The sequence below is a fragment of the Haemaphysalis longicornis genome, unplaced genomic scaffold (genome assembly GCF_048455015.1).
Source record: "Haemaphysalis longicornis isolate Haplotype H1 unplaced genomic scaffold, Haemaphysalis longicornis Haplotype H1 scaffold_9, whole genome shotgun sequence".
NCBI classification, from domain to species: Eukaryota; Metazoa; Arthropoda; class Arachnida; order Ixodida; family Ixodidae; genus Haemaphysalis; species Haemaphysalis longicornis.
This window is the reverse complement of record NW_027526460.1, coordinates 165,859,183-165,883,922: the sequence shown is the minus strand read 5'-3', so window position 1 is coordinate 165,883,922 and position 24,740 is coordinate 165,859,183. Positions and strand designations below refer to the sequence as shown.

The 24,740-nt window shown below is 46.6% G+C and overlaps 1 protein-coding gene across 1 annotated transcript in view; it reads right to left on the bottom strand.

The window, feature by feature from the left end:
* LOC144152589 (dnaJ homolog subfamily B member 9-like) overlaps positions 1 to 23,163 on the bottom strand; it is a 40,612-nt gene extending 17,449 nt beyond the window's left edge. The window contains exons 1-3 of the mRNA XM_077683898.1: positions 22,953 to 23,163; positions 17,203 to 17,435; positions 3,519 to 3,944 (exon numbers count right to left, since the gene is read on the bottom strand). Of these exons, the coding sequence (XP_077540024.1) occupies positions 3,519 to 3,944; positions 17,203 to 17,425 (649 nt within the window). The 5' untranslated portion in view covers positions 17,426 to 17,435; positions 22,953 to 23,163. The remainder of the gene's footprint in view (positions 1 to 3,518; positions 3,945 to 17,202; positions 17,436 to 22,952) is intronic.
* Between the last annotated feature and the right edge of the window lie 1,577 nt (positions 23,164 to 24,740).

Genomic DNA, 24,740 nt, shown 5'->3' with positions numbered 1-24,740 from the left:
GATTACCTACAAAAATCGTTTAGTGGATTCAGGCTTGTGATGGTCGGACGTCGCCACTGGCTGCAGCGGACAACACGTGCTCACACAAAAACGTTCCCAGGTGGAGAGACCACGCGCGCGGGCAAACACGTGCTGCCACGAGGAAAGACCGCGCGCGTGCGGAACATGCGCCCCCCGCGTGTTAGGAAATGTTGACCTTGAAGCGGCCGGAATGCTTGCAGGGCGGCGCGCCCGCATGCGGGGCGATGACCGGCCGGTCCTCAGCATTCCCCAACGAGCTCGCCCTTGCCCTCCCTGTACGCAACCCAAGAAGGCGAGTGAACGAGGCCCCCGACACTGTCTCCCGACTAGGCACCATCCGGCCAGGCCGAACGAGGAAGCCGCCCGTAGGAGTCATCCGATCGTGCGCTCCCTCCCCAACCCGGGCCGAAATTGCGACGAGGGGACCTCCGGCTTCTGAATCTCCCGAACTTCGTTGACCAGCCAGCAAACGGCCTCATCTCGGGACTGCATCCACGGTCCAGCGAAGTATGGACCACCTGTGCTGCCCGGCACGAGAGTTCCGGCACCCCCCCCCAACGGCCCAGCCGAGCACATGCACACCGCAACGCCGCATGTGAAAGAATTCCCGGCTCCACGACCCGGCGCCAGCCGCCCACCTGACCCACCTCTACCGAGTCCCAGCCTCTCAACGGGTGAGCGCACCGGCACCGGCACTAATTATTGTTGATTAAATGGTATATTTGAGCCTGCGTTGTCTCATTTCCCCTCAACTCTGCGTGGACCCACCCAGTTGGTAGCGTGGCGCCATCTCCCTTTCGGGGAGCATCACATGCTTATCTTAAAGATAGACGTCATTATGTAGTGATTAATAATTTTTCATCGACTATTCTTCGTATGTCTTCTGGAGTCCCACAGGGAAGTGTGTTAGGACCACTTTTGTTTTTATGTCAATGATGTCGCTTCTGCCATTCCTGAAAATGTGTCTGTGCGATTGTTTGCGGATGATTGTGTCATTTTTAAACAAATTTCCTCACCGTGTGATCATGTGGCTTTACAAGAAGCACTTATCGCTATCGATAACCGGTGTCAGAACTGGGGCATGCAGTTAAACACTAAAAAAACTGTGCTACTGCGTTTTCACCAGGAAATTAAGTCCTAGTCGATTCCACTATACTCTGAGAGGCACTAACATAAATAATGTAGACAAGTATAAGTACTTGGGGGTCACTCTCACAAACAAGCTAACTTGGTCAGCCCACATATCTGACATTACCACTTCCGCATTATGTAAGCTATGGTTGCTAAAAAGAAAACTAGCATCAGCACCCTCGCGCACTAAAATTCTAGCCTATAATGCCTGTGTTCGTTCGAGTACGCTTCCATTATTTGGGATCCGCATACGAAGAAAGATATGAATCTGGAACGTATTAACAGAAAAGCAGTTAGGTTTATTCTTGGCAAATATCGCAGGCTTGATTCCCCGACCACCCTAATGCAATTAAACGACATTTCTACTTTAGAAGCTCGGAGAAAGTTCAGTCGTCTTTCCTTTCTTTACAATTGTTTGTGTGGTAATATAAAAATTGATCTCCCTGACTGTGTTAAACCGCTATCAGCACGACGTACTCGCCATGGTCATGAACATGCTCTAACCCCAATTCTTGCCCAATCAAATGCTTTTAAATATAGTTTTTTCCCCAGAACTATGGAGGACTGCAATTGTTTGCCTTGTGACATCTTTCATTCTAATAGGTTTCTTGGTGACCTGGAGCGTCACCTTCTTTCTTAATTTTTGTTTCTTTTGTATTGTTGTGTGTTATTTTTTACAATTATGTTTCGATGTACCCATTCCTGCTTGGGCCAGCACATTGGCCTGCAGTATTGTGAAATAAAATAAATAAATAAATAAATAAATAAATAAGGAAAAAAAAGTTGTGTATCGGATCGAATATGGAATATGAATTTCTGTTTTTACAGGCCCCAATTTTTCATACGTTTCGTGCAACAATGGAAGCTACTTCGCGTGTTCAGGAGCCATGACACTTTTTCACTTTTTTTTCAACCAGAAGAACGCACTTTTCAACTCTCATTCGCAGCAGTCCAGTCACCGAACCACTACGCGGTACTTCAGAAATCCTGAGCGGGCACGATATGCATTTGGAAAGAGACTTGCACTGGAGTTGCAGTACTGGAATCATAGGCAACAACCAGGCCTCGCACCTCTGGAGCGAGTGCTTTACAGGCATGAATACGACACGAAAACACGGCACAACCACAATTCAGAAACACATGGAGAGCATGAGTAATGCATTGTGGACGGAAAGATCGCATTACAGGCACCGTGCACGAGCCTGCGCTATCCCCTATGGTCTAAAAAAAAAAACACGCGCAATAAACATACACCAACTGCATTAAAAATGCCAGAACCTCTTGATTTCAAATTACGAAGGTGCTGTCAAAAACAACAAAGGCGGTGGCAATTTCTTTTCCAGAAGCTGCCCTAGCCTGTAGACATGCGGTCGCAGAATTCAAAATGGCCGCCACAGTCTACAGAATGGAGGAAAGAAAAGGCCGATGGTGCCGGCATGAAGGAAAGATCTTGTCGGCGCAATCACAAACTAATTCGTACAGCGAGATAGTAAACTCTATTCCTCTGCAAGGCGCGCTTGTTGAAAGCGTGATGTGGATAAAAGTTGCCGAGCGGACAATGTAGCAGCAGCGGGTTAGCGTGTGCAGACATCTCTCACTTTCGCAGAGCGGGGACATTCGGAAAATCCACTCAACTGTTAGAAAAATCGAAAGTACATAATCGATTCGTGAATCAGATTATTTGCAGAGGTACTATTTGATTCGTATTCCAGTATCCACACATCCTAATAAGTAAAGTTCTCCCTTAAAGAAAAAAAGAGGCATTGACACAATAGCAAGTGCATATGCATGAACTTTTAAAACCTGGACATCAGCCCCTCGCATCGCACAGAACGTTTGCGTAGTTTTATGCCAGTGCTCCATGTAGTTGCTGCAGCCACTGCTGTTGCGGCAGGGCAATTTTTCTTCTTTCTGCCTTTTCAAGTTCAACACTGCTTTAGTAATAAACGGTAAAAAGCATGTTAGTTGGAGCCTTTCTGTGGAATACTGACATGAACAGAAGTTCCCTTCAGTGTGCCTTTCAAGGCAATGAAACAAGCGCAGGATTATATAGACGCACCGCTTCACGAAGCTTTGAAAGTCAGCCTAGTTTCTGCCACAAGAAACCAGGCCCGTAAGCGTCATGTGCACACAGATGCCAAGTACTGGTTCGAATTGGCTGCACTGTAACTCTCTGCTGCATGGTGGTTCCAACTGCACGGTGCATTGTGGGAGATACAAGAGGTGCAAAAGGATTGTTTGCTGCCCCCGAGGGGATCTGCCAAAGCCTCCTTGACCCATGCCTCTCTTGCCAGAGAAGGAACAGGAACAGAGAAGAACAGACCAGGGGCCCACTGGAGGCGGCAAGATGGTGCAAAGGCACTCACCCCCGCTGCTCCGCTGGCGGAACACGTTGCCGTGGTGGCTGTGGGCGTGGCGCGAAAAGTGGGAGCGCGCAAACGACTCCCCGCTGCCGAACATCTCCCCGAAGGGCGACCGTCCGCCGTCGTCCTCGTCGTCAAAGTCCGAGAACAGGTCGTCCATGTTGAAGGCGTTCTCGAAGAAGGACCGGGGCCCTCCCCCTGCCCCGCCCCTCTGGTGGCCCTGGTGGTGCTGGTGGTGGTGGTGGAAGTGACCTCCCCGGCTGTGCTCCTGCTGGTGGAAGTTGAAGGCATCGTCGAAGTGCCGGAAGAAGTCGTGCATGTCGAAGTCCCGGAAGGGCGAGCCTGCCCCGTCCCCACCCTGGGAGAACGCCGACCTGCCGAAGCTGTCGTACTTCTTGCGCTTCTCGCTGTCTGACAGCACCTCGTACGCTGCACGGGAACGAAAGAAGAGAAGAGCGAGCGCGGATCAGGGTCACGTCTTCTTCAGACCGAAAGCGGCCAGAAGTGCTTCGTGTGTATTAAAAAAAAATCTGTTCAAAAATCCCCTTAGCACAGAAACAGAGAGACGGATGACTGGCGCTACTTCGACCGATTTGATTCGGGAGTCCTATCATTTCATACACAACTGTCAAAACTCAATTTAACAAAGTTTAGGGGAGTCGCGAATTATCTTTTTAAATTGAGAACTTCGGTAAATCGAGTACATTCGACTGTATACTGAAGCAGCATCCAGCAAGCTTATGCGGCGTCATATTTGCAAAGCATAAATACTCCGAAAATAAAACTGCAGGTCGCGCGTACGACAAGAGATCATGAAAATTGTTATCTGACCAAGGAGAGCCCCCGGGGGAATACAGATTCATTTCCCCCAAAGAAGTTGGTGATGTCTGTTGTGTGCACCTTGAAAGCAACACTTGCACGAACCACTCATAAGTTTCTAGTGCGTTCAATGCGTCTTCCGTACCCTTGTGCGCTCCGGCACACATCCGCAGCAGATCGAGGGCATCCAGCACCTGACGGAAACTACGCACAGATTTATAGCGAAATAACAACACAAAGCACGGCCCGAAGAATCCGATCGCCAAAGACCGATCTGGAACAGTGAACTGGACCAAATTGGACAGGCACACGATAGTTTTCTTTTTTACCTCTAGCACCACCTGGTGAATTCAACCCAAAATTACAACTCCCGTTTTGCTCCACACAGTTTCATAAAAGCAACAAAAAGGTGATCTGCGATGTTATCTTCGTCACCCCATGAATCAATTTTGAGGCGTTCTCCACAAAATAGACTAAAAATTAAGACTTTTTGAGCTGCGTTTTTTGAGAAAAGGTTCAGTAAACCGTTTCCGGAAACATCATGACGTTGGTTTCGTTATTTCGAGTTTAGTCAAGGTATTGCGCTCTATAGGCGTCTGAAGGGGCATCAGAATATCTTCGTTACATTGGGACTTTCGTTAAATTGAGGTTTGACTGCAATATCAAGAGCCGAGCCCGTGCAGCATGCTTTGCGACATATTCAGTTCACATTACAGGGACACTAAAAAGAACAACACGTCATGCTTAACAGAAATTCAAACTCCAATGTCAAGAGTGCCACCGACAAATCCCTGAAACAACTTTCGCCACATTTCTTTATGTAATAGGCCTGCTGCCAGTTCCACGCACTTGGGTCACGAGTCACACGCGAAATACTTGTCTGACCTAGCTAGCTGTCACAATTCCAGAACTACACCACACAAACAAATGTGCAGCTCCTCCATTTCAAAAGGCCCTCGCACAAGTCAGCAGAATCTCGTACACCGCCCCAGTGCAGTATCCCAAAGGGTACTGTCTCTACTGTCAAAGGGGTCTCTTTCTTTCTTGGCGCCGAAAAGACATTTGCCACCTCCCTCCATGTGGTGTGCACATCCTTAAAGGGCCACAACGCTCGAGGCCCTTCGGCTGTTTGCGACACGTCTTCCCTTGCCTTCCTCCTGCCCCGCCTCATCTTCTGGAGCAGGACCTCAGACCCTGTGGAGGAAACTACCGAGCACACAGTTCCAGACGAACACAGCCTCAACAACTGTTTCTGAAACTGAGCTCGCATGTGGTGGCATGAGAGCAGATCCCCCCAGGAACTTGCCATTCAGGCACTCCAATGACGAGGCGCATGAAAAACTGGGTGACATGGAGAGATGGGCAGTCTCTCCTCAGTAACTCTTGCAAAATCTTCAATGAGAAATCAGCATGCACAGAAAACTGCACGAGTGCACTCTATAAAAATAAATAAATATATAAATAAAGGAAAGTGAAACAGTGTGTGTAGCCTTGATTATATCGCAAGATTACGTCTCAACGAGCGTGGCTGGCATCCCTGCTTCGACTGCATGGCAGGGTTCTGATTGATAAAGTAATTGCGATAAACACAAGCCAAACCAGCTAAAGGAGCCATGAAGACAAAATACAAGTCTGTGTTATTTGAAAGATTTCGTGTTTTATAGTGCCCCCAGCGCTTGTTCAGGGATAGAAACAATGCTTTATTCACTGACAAATTAATAAATTTAAATAAATATTTTGATTTTCTCACTAAACCCTGTGTTTTCGTGGTCTGCAGTGACATCTTAGGAACCGACCGCTCTGCAGCCTAGGGTCGCTTGATTCATGTGTCCGCCGTACAGGGTGGAGACACATAACGCTGGCGCCGCCATTTTGGGTCACTCGCTCACCACCGAAGCAAGTCATTGTATCAAAACCGTGCTAAAATTATCGCCAAAACGCGGTTCACTGGCGAAGATTGAATCATCTTATCTGTTTCGCGTTGGTGAGACTCGTGGGAAATGAAAAGGACAACGCGTTGAGCACGTTGACCCAATCGCAGCAACATGGGACCATTCAAAGGGTGTCTCCACCCTGTACGGCGGCACTGGCATTGAGGTACTTGAGCGTTTGTTTACATTACTGAACCTAGATAGCGCCACCATACCATGGCAAGCCGTTTTCTGCCTCTGGTTTGTTTTTGAGCATATTTAAACCTGGCTTGTTTTTGTACTGGGAGAAAATCATTTCGTGAAACATAGTGCTCGCTCGACAAATATGGTCACGTAAGACACCGTTGCTAGTGTCAATAGGCCATTGTCGTCTGAGACAACTCCAAAGCCGCGCAGCGCTGTGCAGCTAAACCTACCATAGTGCGTGCAGTACCAACAGCAGTGCGCATCAGTACCTCTATGTTTACATATGCTTTTGTGACTACCACTGTTTGTCCCACCATTCTTATTGCTTTAACAAGAATGTGCCTTAAATTTAAGCGCAAATAGCTCGTTCTGCAAGCTTATAAGCTCAGCCTAATTTGCATTTGCTTTGACGGCCTCTGCCAATCGCAGAACTGGCTCGAATGACATCATAGGTTCTGTTGCGGGAAATGAGCGAGTGGGTCGCATGGCCATTCCCTTTTTTGCCTAATTATCTAGCTTATTCGAGCAAAGTTTATGTTAACAGTGGTGTCAGTATGATTCTAACGAGGCCTTCTTTTGAATGAACCAAACTTGTGTTTTGTCTTCATGGCTCCTTTAAACAAAAACTGCTGGAAGTTGCCCTTTCTCTGTCAGCTACAAGGCCTTTGTTGTGCAATCTCTCCTTTATTATCAAAGTGCCACACTGGACTACAGCAATGGTGGGAAGCACCAATGCCAAGAGCACTCGTGTGACATCAGCCAAGGGACTGCGACCCTCCGATGCCCTCTGGCACCAGGTTTTCATTGAGCACAATTCTGCATGCACTGTCGGGCTTCCCATCACACAAACACAATCAGGGTGCAACACCTCTGCTTTGCAAGATAATTTGAGAAGCGCTGTTCAATGCTGCCTGCAGTGTGGCAGCTTCTTTACCAAGCAAGCATTCAAGGAGAACACGTCAGCACATCAAAAATGTCCTGCAGTAAAAGGGCGTAGGCTCAGCAAGAAGACCCTGCCATTTTATGCCTCGGTAGCCGTTTCCAAGCAGAGGGCAACAAAGTTCCTTGTGGCCTCAGATGTGAATGCTCGAAAAGACCGCATCATGACATCTGACATGCCGACGGCATGTGCATAAGCCAGCGTGCACGAAGGTCACACAATACATAAACCGAGTCCAAAAATACCCAGTGAACTTTTCTCCAGCAGCGATCATCTGGGCATGTTCCCGGCAGTCACCCTGGACAATATGAACAAGCATCCCCAGCTTGTTTGCAGAGCAGTCAGGCTAGTTTCTAGAGCTGCACGTTCTTGTTCCCGCTCTTTCGACAGCTCATGCTGAATTTGCACGTGCACACACATGCAAAAAAAGCTTACAAAGGAAAGGAAGGGGCCAGTTTGATGCTTATCACACTGCAAGCACACAGCTACCAGTGGTGGCGTAACAAGCACAGAAAAAAGTAAAGCCGTTCCACTCAATGTGAAAAGCCGTTGGAAGTGCAGAGCAGTGACTCGCCACAACGGGCTGTAGCATCGTTATCCGTTCACTGCTACCACCCAACGCATTTCAAATTTCCCGCCTTCGCAGTGCTCGCACGCCCTCTTCTTGAAACTGAACCAGCGGCAATTCTGTTCTTTTTGTGCTTGCTTTTTCTCCCACACGTGCCCGCTTTGCAATGCAACTTTTTTTTGCTTACTATCGTAAAAACCAACCAAACGAGCATTCCTAACTAAATGAATACAGGCACTGTCGGTTAATTACATATATTACGCCTAACATGTACCTACAGATTTCTTTGCGCTAAGCAACGGGGAGATGTAGGACCAGCGGTTCACGAGTTTCAAATGCGTATGACTATATAAACCGCTTGGCTTTCGAAGCCTCTGGGTTCCGCCGCGACAACAGCCACTACGACGGAACACCGCGTGGCTCTACTTGGGTCCAGCGAGCGAGATGCGACAAGACGAGCCCCTGGAGTGCTCTGCCCTTAAAAAAAAAAAGAAACAGAAAGGCACTTCGCACACCCAAGATTACCCTCAACAATGTGCACCTACTTCCTGGGCATTCATGTGAAAGGTACGGGTGCAGGAGGGATTTCACTATGAAAACGTTTCATGCACGAGTTTTTCTGCAGGGGCCGCGGCTGCTGCTGTTTTCTGGTTTGCTGTGGCAACACTTAGGGGGACAGGTACTGGAAAAAAAGTCCATTTGTATTTTTAAACCCTTACACCAGGCTTCTAAACAGCATTACACTAACTGAGGCCTAAGCTAGCTTAAAGGGACCCTGCAACAGTCTTTGAGCAGTGCAAGTAAACCTGCGCGACGTTTAGATTACACATCCAGGAATACCTGAGCCAAATATTACACGTGCACGTGAAGCGGTAAGAGCGCAAATCGATGTGAAAGACGCGGAAAAACCAACCGCTCTCTCTTCAGTTGTCCTCATTATGCAACCCCTGGCATTGCCTAAGGGACGTCACATAGGCCATGGCTGCCCGATCGGCTGTCACTGGTCAACTTCGCGGCTAGAGTCTCCCATTTCCGTCGTCGTCATCGCTGCGTACGAACCTCTTCTATGCCTGAACCTGTAGGCACAGTTTTGTCGTTTCTTTTGTGTTTTGAGTGCACGCGGAGTTTGAGTGATGAGCTCAATACTTCCCTTTCAATGGGACCACTCGACTACAAACGTTTATTGCTTCAAAAACACCCTACCAGCCCGAGCGCGCACTTGCGAGCAGGCACCCATGCCTGCTTTTTTGTGGCACCAGACCGGAAATAGGCCCCTCCGCGTTGCGGAGAAAAGGAGAAAACTACCCGGCATGTGATATATCGAAGGCCGCCGAAGAGAACGCCGCGAGCCGCCCCCCTCTCCGGGAGAGAGCGCGCAGCTTTCGTCGCGTTGTCCACGGTCGAGTTGAGAGGGAACGATTATGCGCGATTTCTCATCGCGCGTAGTTTCGTTAATTGTGAACGGATTTTCATAATTTTTGCTGGAGGAGACTTCTGGGACAATAGACTTTATCCCAGAATGCATTACTAGTAGTCGATGGCAAATATTGCAGGGTCCCTTTAAAGGGACCCAGAAAAGCCTTTTGTAAAAGTTACAAAAGGCCTTTACAGGTCGCGTAGCACCAATACAGCGATGCAATGCCGTTGGAATTATTGATCTACATTCAGTATTAGCTGTGCCAGAAGCAATTAAGTGCACCTCTCCCCCATTTCCGATCGATTCCTCCTCCCTCTCCGCTTCTTTCAAAGCAGCTGGAAACACTGGAATAGCCATGTGACATCGCGACGCTCAACTTCCATTCTCCGCTAGCTACATTCCTGCGCCTAGGCACGCGTCAATCGCTGCAGACCCGCCTTTGCCTCGGATTCGCGCAGGAAGGAGGAAGAGCAGCCGAAAACCAATGGCAGTGACGTTGCCGGCGACGACGATGGGCCGAACCAGGGGGGGGCGCCTCGCCGTTGCGTCAGCCGCGGTCGGCTCGCTGCGGCGGTGCGCTCATCCTCTGAGAAAGGCGATCTTCAAAAATTGTTTACATATTGTCCGTACAATGTATGGGGCTCACACTTGGCTCGAAAATCCCCCGTTATGTGTTCTACCACCTGAATGCATTTGATTGCCACCTTCACAAAGCTTTTCTGGGTCCCTTTAAAGGCTGAAGCATAGTACGAAAAATATGGTGCGCTCAAACTCAGTGCCTCAAACATTGTCCTTCATTAAAAAAAAGAAGAAGAAAGGAAACGACAATTTCTGCTATTGCAAAAATTCATAGGCTACCTGAAAAACTCTGCTATGGGACTGTCCTATATGCTGTATAAGTCAACTTAGTACACCAGAAAGCAACTTCTGCAGTAAGCCATCCCTATGGTTCTAATAAAGCGTTGGCTGTGTAAAAATTGATGTTCATCGTACATTGCAGAGTACCGGCATCATAATTGGTTAATGGAGTGCACTTTTGTTGTCATGCTGTCAGCAGCAGCAGTCACGATTGCAGCAGCAGCAGTCACGGCGGAAGGTGCACGCTCTGAATCGTCTCACTCTGTCTTTCCAGGCGCCCAAGTTCCTTGCTTGGCAGGCACTGCTGCTGAGTATCGCCCTTCTACCCCTCGCAACATCGCTCCGTCACGCCCGCGTGTCGCCAGATACAGTGTTCAAGGGATAAGTAAGCAGCGGTTGCGCATCCTGCTCTGCACATCCAACCAGGGCTATAAGGACCACTCTGGGCTGCCTGGAATCCATTGCAGCAGCAGCAGTCACGGCGGAAGGTGCATGCTCTGAATCATCTCACTCTGTATTTCCAGGTTGGTGTGCGAGTTTTAAGTAACTATTCTGTGCTGTAAAAATTACCGTGACTGCTGCTCAACGCTGCTTGTTATCTGTATACAATGCCTACCTGTGCTGAACTTGCTAAAAGAATTAAAGCACTTGAATCTGCGTTTAAAAAGCAATTAGAAACTGCAGTTAAGGAGGTCAAGGCGGAGGCTAGGAAAACACTGGATGACAAAGGCCTTGAAGAGCATGCGAAACTATGCGAGAGTGTTAAGTTCCTCAGTGCTCAGTACGATAGCATGCGTGTGAAGCAGGATGCGCTCATTGCAGAAAATAAAGCGCTAAGGGCCCATAACGAGTCTCTTGAAACCCGTTTGGCTGAACTTGGGCAATATTCTCGACAAAACAATATAGAAATTAAAGGTGTGCCAACGACTAAAGGCGAGGACTGTACTGCCATTCTAAAGTGCATGGGTGATGCAATCGGATGTACTGTGACACCTGCTGACATAGACACAGTGCATCGTGTTCCCACGAAATCAGCAGAGAACATCATCATTGCGCGGTTTTGCAGTCGTGACAAAAAAAATGACTTCATCCGCAAAGCTCGCAAGGCTCGGCTTCGCACTGACAACATTGGCTTTTCGGAATCTTCTGACCAGGCTGTTTATACGAATGATCACCTGACTGCTGAAAATAAGAAGCTTTTTTCTAGGGCACTGGCTCTAAAGAAAGAGCACCAGTGGAAATTTCTCTGGACAGAGAACTGTCGCATCCTGGCACGCAAGTCTGAAGATAGCAGGGTCTTTCGAATAAATGCCGCCTCTGACCTCTCGATTTTCATTTAAACGACGCCTTACATCCACTGTATCGGCCACTCAGTTTTCCTTTTCTTTTCTTTTTTTTATGACTTCGATCACCGTTGGCAACCTCAAACATTCGCTTATGTTACAGAAATATTCGCTAATTCATTTTAATGCTCGCAGCATCCGTAAGAACTATGACGCGATTACCACTTTTCTTTCTCTACTGCACCACTAGTTTTCGTTTATCTGCCTTTCGGAAACGTGGCTGTGCGACGCAGACCGAAACATGCATTCTTTTCCACAGTATCAGGCAGAGTATTGTCACCGACCTTCTGACGCGCACGGTGGGGCTGCAATTTTTGTTTCCAGTGGGGTTTCGTACACGCGCAGGTTTGATCTGTCTTTCACCGTACCACTGTGCGAATCTGTGTGGATCGAATGTGGCAAGTCATTCCTAAACAACGGAAAAAAATTAATCATTGGCAGTGTGTATCGCTCTCCTTCATCTCCTGTTCTGGAATTTCTGTGAAATCTCGATAAATTACTTCACAAGTTATCTTTTGAGAATAAGCAAGTTGTGCTAGTAGGGGACATAAATATAAACTTATTAGATATGGAATCCAGTGTCTACTCGGCTTACACGAACTGTTTCAGTGGCTTCGGCTACGAATCGCTTATCACTGCTCCAACAAGATGTGGCCACCAGGGTTCACAATCTCTTTTAGATCATGTCCTATGCAATTTTTTTACTTTATCTAATTCATTGATTGTTGTAGTGCATCGAGGGTCCCGTTACAGTTTTTAACTTTGGGACCCTCGTCTGTATAAAAATATTACTGTACTACTTTTTTGGAATGAATAATAAACTGAAACTGAAACTGAAACAGCATGCTTGGGCTCAAACCGCTTTTTTTGAAGTAGGGCTCAATTTGACATTACAACCACCACAGGCTTTGTGAAAATAGACAACACATACAGAAGGATGGGACAAGCGGAGTTGGTAGAGACTGATGTAGTGGAGATCTTGCTGAAGAAGCCTAAAATCAGTCAGCAAGCGAATGAAACAGAGGAGCACCAGAGAGCTGGCAAGCTTGAACTTATGTATGCAGAACTTCCCATAACCTTAAAAAGGTCACCAACAAGTACAGAATTCAAATGATATTCTCAGCCCCGGTGAAACTCGCAGGCATGTGCTCACGCATCACAAAAGAAGACAAGAAGCGTAAAGGGTGGGGCAAGAAGCATGCCAACCACCCCTATGTGGACTTGAAAGTTGGCGTGCTGTATCAAATACCATTGAAGCATGGTAAAGCCTGCATAGGGCACACCGGACACTGCATCAACGACCGTATCCGTGAGCATGACCTTTGCGTTAAAAACAAGGCTAGTGTGCACTTGTCTGCCCGCTGTCTGGCCTGCACGAGTGGCGAGTGCATACCACTGTTCAAAGAGGTGCAGCGGCACAAAGGCACAGGAAATTCTAGAGGCCCATCACTTTAGAAAGAAGGGAGGAGATTGTGCGAGTGACACACCCGTGTTCCTTCACAAACAGGAGATGATGTATCTTGACTCGTATCTTTAGAAATGCGGTTGCGCTGCGGTCTTCGTTGCTATGTTTTGTAAAAAGTGCGCATGAGTGACCCGTTAACAAGTGTACTTCATGTGTGTGGTCTGTCCAATAAACGTTAGTTGAGAGTTTGCGCTTGTCCCGTCCCCTCATGGTGTGTATTTTGCGCAAAGCTTGTGTTTGTTACCAGCAAGTTCTTGACAGGCATTGAGAGAGAGAGGCTGGAGGCAGAGGGGGAAATTTGAACATTTAACTAATCAAGGGGGCGCAGTTGGTCACCTAAAATTCATCGCACAACCACAAGAATGCAAGTAACATCGCATCAACAGTCACCACAGGTTTGCAGTCGGAGGCTTGACTGCAAACTGACGAAATCAACTTTCACGGTACTGACCCAAAACCGGTCCACATTAATGACCACCTCACCCCTGCCAACAAACGTTTGTTTGGGAAGGCTCTAAACCTGAAAAAAGAAAACAAGTGGCAGTTTCTCTGGACCGAAAATTGCCAAATTAAGGCCAGGAAAACCGATCACAGCAAAGTTCACCGTATTCGCAACGAGGCTGACCTTTCCATCTTCCGTTAATATGGCACCCGAATAAGCAAACAACAGGAAAATATGGCCTACATTGGACTGAAAGAATTCCAATCGATCAGTAACCACACGTGCTACTCTGCTGTCCCCGTTAACGCCCGTAGCCTCCGCAAACATTACAATGAATTTCACAATTTATTTTCGTCAACAACCTCCCCCATTTCTGTCATTTGTGTCTCGGAAACATCGCTATCAGAAAGTGATAAGAACCTGTATGGCTTCCCGTCTTATACCGCCGAATACTGCCACCGACGAAATTCAAGCCATGGTGGATCAGCCATTTTTGTACTAGGTAGTGTAACCTATAAAAGTAGACTTGACCTTTCTCTTAATGTACCGGATTGCGAATCTGTATGGATTGAAGTTGACAGTCCTAATTTTTTTAACGATAACAAGAAAACCGTTTTTGGCTGCATTTACCGTTCGCCGAGCTGTCCTATCTCAAACTTCTGCTCCGCTTTTGATGATCTCCTGTATTCTCTGTCAAACGAAAACAAAAACGTCGTGATCTTAGGGGATATAAACATAAACCTTCTAGATGACTCGGTCGCGCGCGTTAATGAATACACTAATTGCTTTCTTGGCTATGGATATGAGACACTAATTCACGCACCAACCCGTTCTTCGAGGACCAACTCAGGGACACTTATTGATCATGCGCTAACAAATGCCCTCACCCCACCTGAAGCATTTATCATTCGAGCAAGCATCACTGATCATTATCCAATAGCCCTTCGTTTTCACAGGGCAAAAAACTATTGAAAAGATCAGTCATACAGAACAATATTCAACAAACAGCAATTCCGAGAGAGAATGTCAAGCGCACCTTGGTCCCGAGTCTTGTCGTGTCAAGATGCTCAGTCATCGTACAGTGAATTTACCGCGATAATAAACAACTGCATAACGTCGTCTACATCTACAGTAAAGTGTTGTAAAAACTACTCATTCCCTGAGAACCCCTGGTTAACTCCTGGATTGCTCAAAAGCATGCGTAAAAAAGAAAACCTGTACAAAAAACTAAGCGGCAACCTTTCAACGCCGCGCTTCTCAGGCGGTACAAAGAATATTCTATTACTTTGACGCTGTTGCTGAAAACCGCTAAAAAGAATTGTTACGAACGATGAATAAGTGAAACCGGTTGTAACAGCAGAAAGCAATAGAGTATCATTAACGAATTTCTGAATACAATGCTCCTCCTAATGTTATCTCAGAAATACAACACAACGGTATTTCGCTCAGCACAAACAAAAAAATCGCTAACGCCTCCAGCTCATTTTTTTCCGACAACATCAAATGTAACGAATGCACCCTTTACCTCTGCACAACAAAAGGTTTCACAATCATGCTTTCTTTTCCCAGTTTCATCCAGTGAAGTTAGTTCTGCTATCACTAATCTTAAAACAACCAGTGCCGGCCTGGATAACATTCATGCGCGCTACATCAAGGATACTGTTGATATTATATCTGATACAATAAACATTGTAAATCTAATTTTTAAAACTTCTGTCTTCCCACAAGAGCTGAAAAGAAGTAAATTAATTCCAGTCTTCAAAAAGGGGGATACGACTGCCATGAATAACTACAGACCAACTTCTATAGTTTCATTTTTTAGTAAAGTGATTGAAAAGCTAATTGAACGTCTTTTAAACTACCTCAATAAGTTTGCAATTCTGACACCTCGACAGTTCGGTTTCCGGCCCGGTTACTCCACTAATCGTGCTCTAATAGCACGATTAGTGGAGTAACGACTGACGAATTTAAGAAGGCAATCGATGAAGGTAAAATAGTCGGATCTGTTTTTATAGATTTTAGTAAGGCATTTGATTCCATAAATCATGACATTCCTTTTCAAAACTTATCCTCATATGGTATAATTTGTCCCCCTTTAAACCTCATTAGGAATTACTTGCTCGATCGAGAACAAACCGTTAACGTATCAGGTGCAATGTCAGATATAAAAACTGTAAATATAGGCGTACCACAAGGGTCTATCCTTGGTCCAATCTTATTCTTAACTTACATTATTGACCTCCCAAACTGCCTAACAACTCCAGCCGACTGCCTACTTTATGCTGACGACACAACCGTTTACAACGCCCACGAAAATATCGATGAAATAACACAGCAGCTAAATAACGACCTTAGGAAACTTAGCATGTGGTGCGACAGGAATAAGCTAGTAATTAATCCATCTAAAACACATTTCATATTATTTAGTTCCCGTAAGCTCAGGCACGATAATGTGACCATACTCATTAACTCCCACCCCATATTCCCAAGCAATCAATGCTTGTTTCTCAGTGTACAACTGGACTGCTCCCTTAAATTCACTGCTCACATTCAGTAGTTAAAAAAGAAGACGGCATATGGTATTAGAGTTTTCATAAAAGCGTGTCAATATTTTGCCTCATCGACGCTCATTTCCCTGTACTATGCATTTGTTTATAGTCACATCAACTACTGTATCGTGTCTTGGGGCCTTACTTATCATTCGCACCTCACCCCCCCTTCAGCCCATTCAAAACCAAGCGGTTCGACTGATAACATCCAGCCAGTACAACGTGCATGTGCCCCCGCTTTTTCGGAAACTAAACCTTTTTACCATTGACAAACTCATTCTGTATAACCTGGGAATATTTCCTTACCGTTTAACCAAAAATTCGGAATACTTATACATTATCAATAAAAAGCAACTTACCAATCCTAACAACACACAGTTCTCACTTCAACACAACTATCTGCTTCCGAGAGTGCGCACAAACTATGGAAAACAAATGGTAGAATTTACTGCTATAAAGAACTGGAACAGCCTCCCTCTTGAACTTGAAGATCTGTCGCCTATTTCTTCATTCAAACACTCACTCGGGACATTTTTATCCCGCTAATTCTTGTGGTCTGTTTTTTACTGTGATTACATAGAAAATTCATTATTATGCTTACGTTCATGACCAGCCTTTAAATCTGTTGCACTGTATAATTATGTATTTTGTCTGCGAAAATATTTGTCACACAAGCGGATATTATTTATTAGCCTTGTTTGTCGTATTTTTCACCTTATCTACTGTACGCGCGACTGCATTTTCTGTACCTTTCAATCGATAACTTCTCGCGTTTACTAACAAGAGGTCCCGCTACAGTGTTTACTTAGGGACCTCTTTCTGTATATTGTGTTGGATGACCTTGTTTCCATTCAATGCAATTCAACCTCTGCCAGTCTTGGCTACGTCAATTAAAAACCATTCTCATGCTCAACCACAACCAGTAAACCCCAGTAAAGAAAAGTGTAAAAACAGTGTCAACTACTGTACCTTCAATCCTCAATGTAATTTCAAATTCTAGGGTACATGAGTGGCACACAAAGTGATCAAGTGTATGCTCTAATTCCCACACTTTAGAAGCTTACACAACACAGCAGACTCTGCAAAAGTGCTTTTCGATGCAGTCACGCATAAAGGCAGGTGGGAGATTGAGCACACAGTCTCAAGAAGAGAAGAGGAGAGGAGGATACCCTGTGCGATCTGCTTGAACTTCTCCTCAGCGCCGGGCTTCTTGTTCTTGTCCGGGTGGTACTTGAGCGCCAGCTTGCGGAAGGCCTTCTTGATCTCTCGGTCGGTGGCCGTCCGCTCCACGCCCAGCAGCTCGTAGTAGTCCGCCTCTTCCTCCCCCGCCACACACGCCACCCAACACGCCAGCAGCAGCAGCAGGGCTGCCGCACAACACCGGCTCCCCATCCTCCCACCACTGCAAAGACAACACGAAACTCTGTCCAGCTGGGAAGAGCCAGCCTGCAGCCGCACAAGGCCCTCACTCCACAATGCAGTGACGTAATATGGGCAGGAGCGTGTTAGCTGCACATCAGCATCTCCGTTGTATCACCAACTGGAACCATGGGCCAGTTCGCGCTTCTTGGCGGCGGCTTGGGCCGGCAGCCACCAATCACACAAACAGGATCCAGAGACGCCACGCAGAAATCACCGGAAAGTGGCTGGGGAGTCGCCACTGCTTCCTCTGTTTTCTCAATACTTCGATTATTTGTCTGAAGTTTGTGATAAAATTGCCATCACTGCGGTTGGGACAAAGGGGGAAACACAGTGTGCAAACAAATGGAAGAGGAACAACACAAGCACTGACTCACCTTATGACTGAACAGTGCAAACTTAACGGGACGAGAGGAGGACACAACACAACCACTTACTATATAACAACTGAAGCTTTATTTAGAATCAGAGAATCAAAGCTGTGCACAGCCACAGCCATGACATAGACCTTGCACCCAACACACTCACCCCGACAGAAAACTGAAGCGCAAGTGTTGCCAAGATAAGCAACCCACCAAGGACATTGGCGGCGATGAGAATTTTTTTTTTATCAAGAAGGCTTCTGAAATCTCCGTCGTGCACACATCTTTGTGTGCGAACAGAATACTTGTTTTTTGGTTACGCTTGGGGTGACAACCATGGCTACAGTACTGCACCGAAAGATGGGACGTGCGTGTGCCCTGTTTAACGTGTTGCAATGTTCCCCCAGAATCTCATAAATTTAAAAAGAAAGCTGGCAGGTTTAACTGACTGATTGTACGGCTTAATGCGCCAATGCAGCGCAGGCGATGAGGCATGGTGTAGTGGAGAGCTCCGGAATGATTTTGACCACCTGGGGATCCCTAACGTGCGCTCAAATCTCGTATACACGAGCGTTTCGCTTTTCGCCTCCATCAGAAAAGCAGCCGCCACGGCCAGGAATCCAACCCACGACCTCGTGCTCAGCAGCGCAATGCCCTAGCCACTGAGCCACCGCGGCGGGTAGCTGGAAGCTGGCAGGATTAATGTGGACTTCGGTTTTTCGGCAAAGAATTAGTTAGATAAGCTTTGTCCCGGAATCGACACGAAGTTAGACAACAACAGAAAGAAAAAGGGTCTTCGCAAAAGAAGGGCTGCGGCATAATACTCCAGTCACAGTGTGTTGATTGCAAAATCAACGTTGTGTACTGCATCCCCTGTGGTGTGACACAATGTATCAATGAGCGCCTGCATGAACATTGCAGCACATTACAGGGCATGCCCACATCCCACCTTTCGGCGCATTGCTCTAAGCATGGTAGTCACCCCAAGTTTAACCTTAGTACAAGTGTTCTGTTAGCATACAAAGACGCCTGCATGAAGCACTGAGGGACAATAAAAAATCGCACGCATGCAAATCTGCATGCGCATTGCAAAAAGTGTGGATGCCACACTCTTTTCTGTGACACCGAGGTGCTATTCAAGCATCGAAATCAGGCAGTTTGGAAGATGGTAGAAGCATTCTACATTAACCTTCAGAAAGATGACTGTGGAAGCCAGACCGCAATATGGCTCCACAAAAAACAAGCCCCAAGTTCATGTGACCTGTCAGCCCATACCCACACGCCTTTTGCTGCGCGTTATTCAACATTATTGCATGTTGAGTGGCATCAATCTTTGCCTGTTCCTCTGTGAATGTGCGTTCTTTGCTTTCCCTAATAAACCACTAGTTGTGAGTCAGAACTTGTGCTGTTCCTCTTTATTGTTGTCCCGCTAGTTTGCGCACTGTGTTCTTCCCAAGATAATATACTATCTCACCCAACTTTCAGTTCTGCTGCAGTTTTCTTGAAGAACGAAACTTGGATTTTGTGTTCACGGCACCGTTAAGTCCTACAGCAGAGTCAGCATTCTCTTCTCTTCCTCCTCAACAGCGACCCTCTTGTCTCACTTCCCTCTACAGCAAAATTTTTGACCATCACCACAAGGCACAGAACAAGGGAGGCACCTGGACTGCACATCTGACTTCCCCTTCGACCTTTTCTTGCGATGAGAAAACGGTACGCCCCATTAGGGCTCGTCATTTATGGAGAGTGTTCTTTGGCATTTTTGTTAGACTTCAGCGATTGCGCTCGTGTTCCTAGTTTAGAAACGGTGCTGTTGGAAAAGGTCCCACATTTTACAATCTAAGCAAGTCCTTGCCAATAGACTGGCAGACGACCGCCAAGGTGGAATGTGAAGAAATACTTTCCACAACAAAAGACATTCCACTATACACTGTTCAAAAATGCACACTCCTTGGTCTCCTCTCCACATGTGCCGAACAAGACATGCTGGTGGCTCCTAAACATCGTGTTTGTGTCGCAATTATCGCAAGTTAACCCGCACACCAGAATAGTATGCTCTACGATATAGGTGAAGCGGCTTTACCATTCCACCCGACGAGCAAATGTGCCAATCAACTACTGCACCCATTTTTGTGCCCTTTACTATACCTGTGATACAGACAAGCAAAAGTTGCGGGCCCACAGTTTTTTTCTGCCCGAAATTTTTTCAGAACTAAGCCATAAAGACAGCCTCAAATGCTCTAATTCATACTATAAATGTTACATGCTCACACAATTTGCCCGCAAGAAAGAAAAAAAAAGCAAAAGTATTTTTTTAGGTATTAACAACCTTTAATCAAGTGGCACAACAATCGCTACAGTATTAAGCCAGTTATGGCTTCTGAATTTAATTCTCATAGTAAACAGGCTACCAGAGTGCCAATAAGCAAAAGTGGACATCTGATAATTCTGCCAAGACGCCCATTTCCTGCCTGTCCGAGGATAAACTGCCCCATCCACTTTTTTTTTAGATGACCTATTTGCAGGCTGCGAGGCCCAAGTTAGGGGTGGCGTCCTCTAGTAGGTCAGGCCTGCCACAAAGACAGAAATGCGCCCACAATGTAGCACTTCCCAGGAGATTAATAATGGAAAGAATCAAAGCAAAGTGGAGTTTTGTAAAACCTAACTTGTCACTGCAACAAGAGGGACGGTGGAAGATTTTTCTTGTTTTTTCCTTCATGGTTGCTCAGCATCCACTAAGTGCGCAAAAACATTATCAACTGGACCTGTTGTAACTTCTCCTGATAATGGAAAAAGTTAGGGCCTTCGTTTTTTTTCTACCAGATGCATTATATTGAAGTTCCACGTGAAGAGCTAGGCGCACAAAAGATGCATGGCACGTTCAACTGGGAAAAAGAAATGTCAAGATGCGTACATACATCACGGCTACTAAAAAAGATAACTGTTTAGATCGTTCCTTGCAAGTGACACACATTACAGAAGATTTTCATATAGTGAGAATACGCCATGAAAAAAAAAAAAAAGCTCTGACCTCAATAGCTGGAGCACAAAGCGCTTTAAGTTGAACAGCATCCCCACAGAAAACTGCAGGGTTTACTCGTAGTAAACAATGCAAGTCGACCAAGGGCCAGAAAGACGGCCACACAGGACGAAGCTGTTCAAGCGCTTTCCACTCCAGCTATGCAACGTCAACTAGCCCCCACTGTTGCTCATCTTGATTTGGCCACCCCGTACTTCGCACAGCACGTAAACACTGCCATTATCAAGAAACTGATGCAACAGCAAAAACAAGTCCAGTTGAGTCATTGGGTTCACTGCACTGACACCCTGTGTAATGTTTTTTTTTCTTTTCTGTTGCCATATTTTGCTGTCTTCCCAACCCAAATCCCTCAGTATCCTTACTTTATTACCAGCAAAACCTCACTCATGACGATGAAACAGGCAATTTTAAAAAGAATGCCTGTGGGATCAGCTGTTATGTCATTGAAGCTGCAACACCGGGGAAATTAAAGCACTGGTCTCTGCATACTTTAGCACGTTTCAGGCGTACAGGTGCGTATATCGTTTGGACACTGCGCCCCACTGTGCCTGGGTAACTATAGAGGTGGGTGGGAGTTGGTTCACTCTAAAAAAATGGAAGCAGTGCGACGTTGGAAATTATTCAGTGTCAATCATCAGATTTTTTTTTTTTTAACCCCTAGCTAGAAGTCTGCCAGTATTCTTTGGGACGTGGTAGCTGCCTGAGCTTGAGTGAAAACTGTCTGTCAAGCTTCTAGGTCCGAGCTGAGCATCACAGCCTCTCAATCTACAAGCCAGTGATGTCAATATTGGCGGCGTAGATGTTCTTTATTTTGTCTCAGTAATTCATGCTGTTTTTAAGTGTCAATTAATTTCTATAGTTAAAGCTGTATGCAACACAAAGTGCATTTGCAGCACTTTGAGTAGGAGTAACAGAGTTTGGGAAGGACAAGCTAAAATACTAAATAACCAGCTGCTATGGTTAAAGCTAGTCACATTGAACGGCTGCAGCCTCGCTCCTGCCAGGAATGGCTTAATGAAGTAATACTGTACGTAAACCTTCTCACACGGCAGCTAACACCCTGTTTGAAACTCTGCTGTCCCCCCCGACATGGCATGCATGTTTGCCCTTACAGCAGTTTCGGCATACTCCAAGATACAAGGTCGACACTATGATCGGAGTTGCCAAGGCAACTCGGACAAACGGACCAACACTGCCGTCTGTATCCGTCCCACATGCAGGCCGACCCATTTTGCCAAGGCATTTAAAAATGAAGTTATGAATGGCGATAAAGCATTCACACGTATTTATTGGAACAATGCTCAATGAAATGCAGCAGATAAAATAATTTGAGGCAGAACAATACCTGCTTGTTGAACAATACATTAAGCAGAAAACTGCAGGCTTTATTCAAATTTCATGTGTCTAAATTTGCAGCGAACAATGTTAGCCGAACCAGCACCTTTCACAGGCCGAGCGACAGAAATAGAGCTCCTATTGTGCTCTCCAGCTATAGTTCATCTTTCCATGACTGCTGGATGCGAGTTTTCAGTAGATACAGCAGCTGGAGAGCCGGGAGGAGGCCGAAGAGGCCTTACTTACGTTCGTTAACCTGGTGTGTCGTTGCTAACGCCCCGAAGGACACGCATTGCTTAAACTGATTCACGCAAACGCGTTCCAGCATGTTGCCAAGCCAACTTTCCGACACCAGCAAGTGGACAGTTCCGTACGCTCTGCAGGCGCGCAAAGTGCCTTGCCATGGATGCAGGCTCGTTCAATGTATCGCTAGCAAGTAAATGACAAGTATATGACAGCGACAATCCCGACCGAGAACTGACAATCGAGTGCGCCACTCGAGCTGTGCATTTCCGGAGAGAGGAAGCAAACTGAAGCCGCCGTTCCGCTCAACCAGTTTCCTCAGCTCAGGTACGCCGTGCTTCCTTCTCACGACAGCGCAGTGGACGCCAGAGCTGACGTGTCACTCACGAAACGATGAACGGGTCGAAGAAATCGAGCGCCCCATCGCTACGAAAGAACCGCGTGGGAGAAGTAAACGCGAACCAAGACTGCCAACACGCCGAGAGCACGCTCAAACGACGCGCGTAGTACGTGAGCTCACCTCAGTGCACAGAGTCGAAGAACGGTGACGAAACAGCCACTCTCAGGGAATGCCAAACAGGGGCCTCGGCGTATTCCCGTCACGAACGACAACACGCTTCAACCGGACTATCAACGTCTCCCGGCTTGTAGCGGAGGTGAGCGAGCTGCTTTCACCACCGATTTCCCGGCGGGACACGAAGTCTTCTCCCATTGGCCTGCGCCGTCGACGAGGAGAAGGGCGGAATGTAGGCCGCTCTTGGAAGTTGGCCGCTCTGCCACAACGCGGAAGACGACGGGGAGGGCTTCCTGCGGCGCACGCGTCGATCAGGCGACAGCTGTCTTGACAGCTGGCCTCGTCTACTGTCCTGCACACCGCGCGACATTTGAGCCGCAACGGGTTGCGGTAGCTTGGGCTATCCGCATCGATGGGGTATTGATGGTGGTTTAAACATGAGCTAGGGTGTAAACGAGGTGTTCCTGTGCCGTAGTCGACGTCGTTGTGCGTTTGCCAAATGATACGCCTCAGCGGATATGCCGGGCGCAGTCTACAGCGCTGTGCATAATCGTGCAGATATTGCGTCACTTCGAAGGAATTAACTGGGCGCATTTGGGTAGGAATTTTGTAAACGGGAATGATGCTGCTGCAGTCAGCTGCGATTGAGCAACTAAGCCAGCGCGTCCCAGCTGTACAGCGTAGGGGTTAACGAAATGTTAACAGCTGTCATTTTCGGTTTGGGTTTTAGTTTTGCTTGATAACCGGCATCGGTTTTTAGATACATAATTCAAGAAAGCGTGTTCTCTTTCTCTGCGTAATCACTGAGGCGTCGCTCTCAGTGTGCACGTATGTCTGACACAAAAATTTCGATAGGAAATGAAGCTATTCGCGCCAAAATGCGCGATTCCCGATACGCGTAATGGCAGTTGTTTACTCTTTCGAGTCACACACCAGGAGCTTTCAGTGTTTTTTAGTTTGGTATGCGTTTGCCTTTTGGTATGTACCAAGCTAGAATTAAATCCATTTCCTTCATGCATCCTTCGTCCGCGTCTTTTTTCGCGCTGTTTTCCAGAATAACGCCATACCAACTTGCCCAGCTCACCACTCTGTTACCATTTGCTTTGTATGTAGTTATTTACTTTTTAGCTACTTAATTATTTCTCCCTTTGCCACTCCATTCAAGTTAATTCTGGTAAACAGGTCGCACCCCCTCCGAGTGATCCTGTGTAAATTGATTTGTCATTTGTTTTACTAGCATGGGCAACGTTTATAGACAAGTATCTATATCTATAAACGTAGATCGAGCACGGGAATACGCAGCCAGTAGTATTAACTCTATGATACGCAGGGTTCTACACTATAGAGGGAGCCAAGTTTCACCGTAGTGAACGAAGTCAGACAAGCACAAAAATTCCATAAAGGTTTTTTTTTGTGTGTGTGTGTGTGAGGTGATTGTACAGTGGCGTTACGACTCAGGTCTGTTGAGGGTGACCGAGCGGGTACACCGAGGGACCGCCCCGGCAGAGCACACAGCCCTGAGAGACACACACACACTCGATGCTTCCAGCAGGATGATGATGATGTCCTCAAACCTTTTGGCACGTACCCACAAGGGGGGATTGGCCAGGGCTAATTCGGTTAAATACGTGGGGACTTCAAAATATATTTTTTCCGGGAAGAGGCTGTAAAAGGAAACTTAGTTGTGAATGAAACCCGAATTACCCATTAATCAGCACCGTTTAGCAATTCAAACGACCTGAGGCAGAAAGAAAATTTTGAATGCAATTATATATATCCCTTTTTGCAAACCCC